Below are 8,152 nucleotides of genomic sequence, written 5' to 3'. Positions count from 1 at the left end.
CCACAGAGGTAGATTTCTCTCATTCAGCTGTAATATAGGGAGAGCAGGTCACATGCTCATCGGTCTAACAAGGTCATAATTAATTATAATAATGAGACCTTTTTTATTAATATCTTACATTCAAGATAAATGATACATCCTTTACAATACATACTTTGTCATCCAAACATTGGTTTTCCAAATAAAAATATGTTTAAATAAATAAGAGTCAGTGCACCACATTAATAAAGAACACATAACAGTCAACGTGTAATGAAGGAATGCCACATTCAAGGCTTCACTGATCTGCAGCGTACAGGGGTATGGTCTTAGAAATGCAACAATGAAACCAAAGTAAAAAACAGAATCTGAAATAAACCTTCTTTACTGTCCTGTATAGAAATATTGGGCTATCACTCTGTACAGTGGCAGAGATGGACAGAGGGAGTAATGTATCGTTCTGCACAGTAGGAATAAAAAGTGTCATATTTAATACAGCTAGTAAAACAGTCTCGGGGGAAATATATGCATGCCACCAGGCTTTGGTACACCAGCTCCTGCCAGAGGGACAGATGGTCATGGCCTCTCCCCACTCCGCTCAAGGAGGGGTGGGGCTCCTGCTGGCCAGCCTGATCCACGGAGATGGAGATGACATGCAGAGGTTGTGCGGGGGTATCAGAGAGAGGACAGGGGGGATGGAGGGGCCTTGAGGGGGCAGGGGGAAGACATGCGCTGAATCACAGATGTTGGTCTTTTCCAGATGTGGCTATAACATTTGCGTCAGATGGTTAGGGCTGGGGGCTTGGGGTGGGGGGGAGTGCCGTAGGTGCTGTTGGGGGGGGGGGGGCTGTTTGTTCAGTTTAACAGACCCACCCCTGCCTGTCCATCTGTCCATGTCTGTCCGTGTGTTGGCACTCTAAGCTCTACAGTCCGTCTGCTAGGGAGCATCCCTGCAGGCCAGTCCCAGCTGGATCAGCAGCAGCGGGCAGGGCACGTGGCAGGACACCTGTTTGTCTTGTGGAAGTATCCCTCCCACACCCACCCCCACCCCCCGAGGTCTCCCCTTGACAGGGGCACCACCCAGCTCCCCCCCCAATACCCAAAGTTGTGCAGGCTGGGGAGTGTCTTCAAAGTGCAAACGGTGAAGAGAAGTGTGTGAATATTCTCATGAAGGCAACATATTTTCATGTCAACAATTCCAAGCCATTAAATCCCAGAAACATGAAGAGAGCAGCAGAATGAATCCAGAGTTATCACCTCCCATACAAACACCATGAAAACGTCCTTACGTTGGCACAGTTCTTTTGGTCACAAGTTAAACTGGAATATTTTCGTGGCTTTATGTTAGTGGGGAAGTGGCTGGCACAAAATCCATTGGCAACCGCGCTCTGCTTTCTACTCACGTGCTCTGTTATGTGCTCTGCTTTGACCATGTTCTGCACACATGCTCCACTCTGACCACATTGTATAGACATGTCCAGACATGTGCTCTGCCTTTACGGTATTCTGCACATGTACTCTGCTTTGACGCCCCTGTACAGCCACCACTGAGAGGAGGATTGGGCTTTGTGGTGGTTGAGCAGAAGAACCCAGCTTAAATCCTCGGATTCCAGAGAGCAGAGATTGCTGAGTGGAAGAGACTGATGTACAGGCTCCATGTGAGGATTGAGGCATTACTGTAAACTGGACTGATCTAAAACGATCTAATAAATACCGCATATGTGTGTGTGTGTTCGTGTGTATATTTTACATAAAAACTCAAAACTGGGTCACAGTGTGATCAAACTCACAAGCATGCAGACGAGTCTGAAGTCCAACACAATCGCATTCTGTGACAGCAAGTTAAATACACCCAGAGTTGCACCCTCCCAGGGCTGCTGCTCATTGCTGTGGGCAGTCTGTGTCTGGGAGGGGCATGGGGAGAAGCTGGTGGGGAGTGGTTATTCTGAGGGTCACACACTGAAAGGAAGTCCACACTGCCTCTTGTGCCATCTTATCCCCTGTCATGCTTCCTGGCCCTCCCCCTGTGTTCTCAGCTCCTCCCCCATGACGTTCACTTATTCTCGATGAGGCTCTGGACCTTGTGCACCAGCTCCCGCGCCAACTGCAGAATTCTCTGCACATCATGTCGCTCTGCCATCTCTGTTAGACACATGCGTAGACATGGGGTCAGAGTTCATACACAATCACCCACTCACACACACAAGTTCAGATTTCATACACACACACAGGATCAGAGTTCATATACATTCACACACACATTATCACATTATTGGCATTTAGCAGACGCTCTTATCCAGAGTGACTTACATAGGTTACAATATTGACGTTACCCATTTACACAGCTGGACATTTACTGAGACAATTCTGGATTAAATACCTTGCCCAAGGGTATACACACACACACACACACACACGCACACACACACACACACACAAACACTGGGTCAGAGTTTTCACACAAACACAGAAAGAGAGCAGCTAACCATTGAAGAACTTGATGATGTCGGTGAAGTCCATGTTGTTGTCGCGGATGATCTCCCTGTACACCTCCACAAGTGCCAAGGCGATGAAGAGCACAAAGTGCTGGGAGGAGATGCGTGGGGCCACCCAGATCACCTCCCACATGGCAAACACATCCTCATACAGCATCTCTAGAGATGGAGAGAGTCAAAGAGTCAGGGCCCAAGTCTGTGACCCAAACGGTATTGTCACACGGGGATTGCAGCCCTGACTCGGCACCTCGTTTGAAGTCCAGCAGAAACCAACGGTAGCAGAAGTAGAAGTGTGTGTAATCCCCATTCTGCTGCATCAGCTCGTACAACTCTGAGTCCAGGATCTGCGGCAACGCACACGCATACACACACAGACACAAGTCTGAGATCAGCCAGGGAGCACAGTGCACATGCCACAACATTGCCCTCTGGTGGAGACAAGACATAGTGTGGTCACCTGTATCAGCGACCTCATGTTGGCAAAGTGAGTATCCATGGCACCGCCACTAGGGAAGTTCTGACTCATCCTCTTCATCAGCTGGGTGAAGCAGCTGTATGCAAGGCATTCTGGGATACAACACAGTACACAACGTCTCAGCACACAGACACCCACTCAAAAATACATTTGAAATACAGCATTTTCAAATACAAGAGATTTGCGTTCAAGATTGTATATGAAAATACATTCAGTTTTGAAAGTAATTGGGGAATATGTTCAAATGCTTTTATGCTCATATAAAGGTCATTGCAAAGCCCTTGTAGCCATGTGTGTGTGCATGTGTGTGTGTGTGTGTGAGTGGGTGTGTATATTTGTATGTCTACGTGTGTGTTTGTGTGCGTGTGTGTTTGTGTGTGAGAGTGTGTATTTGTATGTCAACGGGGTATGTGTGTGTGAGCTTGTGGGTGCTTGTGTCTGTGTGTGTTTAGCTGGCTTACTCTTACCATCTTCCAGAATGACCATTAAAGGGGCCAGTAGGTCACACATGCCCTGGACATAACCCATCTCCAGATGCTCCCAGACATAGCTTCACCGTGAAGGAGAGAGAAAGAAAAGAGAGAGAGGACAGAAGGATAGAAAGAGAGAGTGAGGAAGTGAGGGAGGGAAGGAAAGGATGGGACAGGACTGTGTGCACATCCCAAACCTGCTCTGCTCTACAGCCCCATTCTCCCATTCTCCCTGTGTGTGGCTGCAACTTCAGGCTCCTCACTCCAACAGGAGTTCTGGTTGCTGTGTGAGGCAGCAGTGCAGAGGAGGAGCCTTCACTGCAGTTACCGACTGCATGTCACATGACACGAGTGTCCAATCGGAAGGAGGCAGGCAGGTTAATTGACTAATAGGACACAGAGATGTATAATTGCTGCCAGCGAATTAACTGACCAGCCTCAGCATGGCACTGGCTAGCACTGGTTTCTGTTATCTGCAGCTCAAGTACAGAACATTGTCACAGTAAAACACCCACTGTAAGAGCTAGCAGACTTTCTGGTTTGCTAAATCCATGGTAGCTGGTCAGCTGGCTAACATTAGTCATTACAGGTTTGGTAAGCTGTGCGGTGTGCGTGGCCTCTGACCTGCACATGATGTTGCGCAGTTTCTCCAGGTTGTCTGGGGTGAAGTAGTAGTAATTGCGGTCGCAGCGCTGCACGTCCTTGTCAATTCTGTGCAGGTTCAGCGCCACTGTGTCCAGCAGCTCAATCTGAGCACAGAGAGAGTGGGGAGTGAGTGAGTGACTGCGTGTGTGTGTGTGTGTGTGTATATGACTGTGAGAGAGACAAGGGAGTGAGTGTGTGCATAGGAATGAGTGTGTGTATGAGTGTGAGAGAGAATAGGGTGAGAGTGTGAGAGTAGGCAGTGAGTGTATATCTATGAATGTGAGTGTGAGAGTCAAGGGAGTGCCTGCGTGTCTATGAGTATGACAGAGAGAGGGAGTGAGTGCGTGTATGTGAGTGTGTATGAGTGTGAGAGACAGACAAGGGAATGAGTGTGTGTGACTGTGAGAGTGTAGGGAGTGAGTGTGTCTGTATAATGAGTGTGTATGTATGATTATAAGTGTGTATGAGTGTGAAAGAAGGTAGGGAGTGAGTGTGAATGTATGAGTGTGTACGGGAGTGTGTACATGTGTAACAGAGTAACAGATGTACACATGGTGTGTGGATGCTGGGGAAGGTAGGATGGAGTGTGTGTAATGCGGCTGTGTGTGCGCATGTCTCTGTATGTGTGTGTAGGTGTGCATGATGGTTCTGTATGTGTGTGTGACTGTGAGTGTGTGATGCGGCTGTGTGTGTGTGTGTGTGTGTGTGTGATATGACTGTGTGTGTGTGTTCGGCGTTTCACCTACATCGCTCCCCAGTGGTGGAACGAACTCCCTGTCCCGCTACAGACAGCTCCTTCCTTCAGACGGGGCCTGAAGACGCACCTCTTCAGACTCTACCTGGACTGACCCAGCACACAATTGCTGCCCCCCCCCCCATCAGTGCTGTCGTAAATTGCTGTGCTTTTTAAGTTGTTTCTTGTCGCCACCTTTACCCTGACACTCATTGCGCTGTTTGAAGTTGTTGATGTTTGCTGTTTGAAAGTGTATCGTATTAGTTGCCCTATACGCTGTAGTTGTACAAATCTGATAGTACTGTGTCCTCAAACAGACCTTGCTCTCAGCTGAGAACTGTCTCATTGTGGAACTGTACACATCCTGTATGGGGTACTGTCGCTATACTTACTGTATGCACGTTTGTACGTCGCTTTGGATAAAAGCGTCTGCTAAATAAATAAATGTAAATGTAAATGTAAATGTGTGTGTGTGTGTGTGTGAGTGTGTGATGTGACTCTGTGTGTGTATGTGTGTGTGTGTGTGTGTGTGTGTGTGTGTGTGTGAGATGTGAGAGTGTGTGTGTGTGTGTGTGTGTGTGTGTGTGTGTGATGTGACTCTGTGTGCGTGTGTGTGTGTGATGTGACTGTGTGTGTGTGCGCGTGCGCGTGCGTGTGTGTGTGTGTGTGTGTGTGTGTGTGTGTGTGTGTGTGTGTGTGTGATGTGACTGTGTGTGTGTGAGATGTGACAGTGTGTGCGTTGTAGTACCGTGTAAGAGGAGAAGGACACGGGCATGCCCTCACTGCTGGTTGCCAGTTTGTCCATCTGGCCGCAGAGCCGCTCCTCACACAAGGAGTCCTGCCGACTGTGACCTCCCAGCATTCCCTGTGGAAGCTCCTCCCCCACCTCCTCCCCTGGCTCCTCCTCCATGCTCTGGCTGTCCTCGATGCTGGACAGGATCTGGGAGTGCCCCGAGGCCACCGAGTAGTTGCGTGAAGACGGGAGACCAGAGTCCGGTGAGTCAAACTCCACTAGTGGCCTCTCGTCTGGGGCCAGTGCTGCCGGAGTCACCACAGCAGTCAAAGTCGGGGTACCGGACCCCCCACCTGGCGTGTCCTGTCCGCCCCCATCCGGCTCATCCACAGACATAAAAACCTGCCAGAGAGAGGGAGAGGATTAACCCCCTACCTACTGTGTGTGACTATATGTGTATGACTATATGTGTGTGTGTGTGTGTGTGTGTGTGTGTGTGTTTGAGGATGTGTGTATGCATGAATGTGTCATAATATGAGCGTTTGTATGTATGGGTGTGCATATATACACTAGGGTCCAAAATTATTGGGACACCTGGGCATTTTGTGGTTAAGTGTGGATGTGTCCATGTAGCTATTAGTTTTATCACTCAAACCTAATTTATGGTGTGGCGAAAACAGTTACATGTTTTGGCAACTATTAACATTTTCAAAACATCTCTTTATGTGGTTGGCACACAATTGCCTGATGACTACCCTTATTTCCAACATTTTAATAATATGTATGACATTAATTCTGCCAAACAAACTGACAATTCCATGACATTAACTTAATTTTAAAGGTACCTACATACTTATAGAACAAAAATGACCATCACTTCAATTAGGCCTGATTGAACGTTGCCCTGCCCCCTAATTGAACACTCATACTGAAGCCTATATAAACCTAACAAGGTTGGAACATGGTCACAGAAGATGAAGCTGAAATTGACATAAATATGACTTTCCCAATGTCTGATGGAATATGCAGCAAAAATATTGTGGGTTTTCAGAAAAAAAAAGTGAGTGTCCCAATAATTTCGGACCCCAGTGTATTTATATGTGTGTGTGTGTGTGTGTGTGTGTATATATGAGTGTAGGTAAGTATTTATGCTCATGGATGCATGAATGAGCATGTGTGTGTATTTATGGGTTTGAGTATGTGTGTTTGCACTGTCTAAGGATATGTGTGTATTTTTGTGTGTCTGTATATGTATAAGCATATGTGTCTATTATTGTGTGTGAGTATGGGTCTGTGTATACGTATATGTGTATATGTATATATTTGTATGTGTGCATGTGAGTATGTATAAGCATGTGTGTGTATTTTTCTGTGTGTATGTACAAGCATGTGTGTGTATTTGTGAGTTTGCACGTGAATATGTTTAAGCATATGTATGTATTTTTGTGTGTATGTATTAATGTGTATGTACTGGTGTGTATTTGTAAGTGTGAGTGTATGTGTGTATATATAAGCGTATGCGTGTATTTTTGTGTGTGTGAGTGTATATGTATAAGCATACGTGTGTGTGTGTATGTGTGTGCGGGTGTGATCACCTCGTTGCTGAGGGTGGAGTCTCTGTGAAGGAGACGCAGGACATGGCTGTCAATGCTGCTCCCAGAGGACAGCTTGGCCAAGATAGCCGACTGCGTCTCCTTCTCCCGCTGCTTCACAATGACCTCACAAGCCTTCCACTCACGCATCACCTGCTGGTACCTGGTAGTGATCTTTTCATCGATCTGCAGAGTGCATGCACACACACACGCGCACACGCACGCACACACACACACACACGCACGCACACACACACACACACGCACACACACACACGCGCACACACACACACACACACACACAATTAAGCACAGTCAGTGCCTTGTCTTGGCACCCATAATGCATTAAGAAATTTAATTCAGCAATTCAGCAACAGTTTTGCACTCAATTAGCTTTTTATTAATTAGCCATTGCAACAGTAACTGCTGCCAGATCATATTTCCTTTTGTTTCTTTGTACAAACCCACCACATCAAATAAACCAAGCAAAAAAATGTACTCAAGGTAGTGGGTTGGATACTGTCCAGTCATATTATACCAGTGCTCTAAAATAAGCTAAGCTGCCACACCTGGCCAGAACTTACCTGAGTCATATCCTTCTTGCCCATGCCAAATCTGTAGTGTCCCAGCAGGAAAGGCCACACCTCCTTCCTAATTTGGTGCTCCACCCCCCCATAGTATACCAGCCGCAGCAGTTCCAGCTCTTTGTAGTTCTGAATGGAAAAAGAGACACAGAGACTAAGCGCCTGTCCTACGCTGCCCTCCTGTGCCCAGATGCAGCATTACCCAGCCTCACCTTGCAGTCCTTCTGATACTTGCTCCACACATCTCTACTCAGTCCCCCCGAAGCCTCACAGGGTTTGTCTGGCGGCACAATGTTGTGGTTGACCAGCGCAGACAGGTGTGTGCGTACAGTGGACAGGTGGCGACAGTAGGCCAGCCCTGATAAACAAAGAAATGATCACCATTCTGACAAATGTCTGTAATGACACAAACACCGGTGCCATTGTGTATTATGTTTAATGTGTAA

General features: G+C 47.2%; 1 protein-coding gene across 3 annotated transcripts in view; it reads right to left on the bottom strand.

Annotated features, from left to right (window-relative positions):
* Positions 1–778: 778 nt before the first annotated feature.
* sgsm2 (small G protein signaling modulator 2) overlaps positions 779–8,152 on the bottom strand; it is a 49,080-nt gene continuing 41,706 nt past the window's right edge. For all 3 annotated transcript variants that reach the window (XM_036536329.1, XM_036536330.1, XM_036536332.1), the window contains 10 exons: positions 7,919–8,064; positions 7,707–7,835; positions 7,126–7,308; positions 5,546–5,932; positions 4,044–4,168; positions 3,417–3,499; positions 2,932–3,041; positions 2,722–2,818; positions 2,466–2,633; positions 779–2,121 (listed from right to left, as the gene is read on the bottom strand). In XM_036536329.1, coding sequence (XP_036392222.1) covers positions 2,033–2,121; positions 2,466–2,633; positions 2,722–2,818; positions 2,932–3,041; positions 3,417–3,499; positions 4,044–4,168; positions 5,546–5,932; positions 7,126–7,308; positions 7,707–7,835; positions 7,919–8,064 — 1,517 coding nt within the window. In that variant the 3' untranslated portion in view covers positions 779–2,032. The remainder of the gene's footprint in view (positions 2,122–2,465; positions 2,634–2,721; positions 2,819–2,931; positions 3,042–3,416; positions 3,500–4,043; positions 4,169–5,545; positions 5,933–7,125; positions 7,309–7,706; positions 7,836–7,918; positions 8,065–8,152) is intronic.

This window comes from Megalops cyprinoides, chromosome 9 (genome assembly GCF_013368585.1).
Source record: "Megalops cyprinoides isolate fMegCyp1 chromosome 9, fMegCyp1.pri, whole genome shotgun sequence".
In the NCBI taxonomy this organism is placed as follows: domain Eukaryota; kingdom Metazoa; phylum Chordata; class Actinopteri; order Elopiformes; family Megalopidae; genus Megalops; species Megalops cyprinoides.
This window is presented reverse-complemented; position numbering and strand designations above follow the sequence as displayed.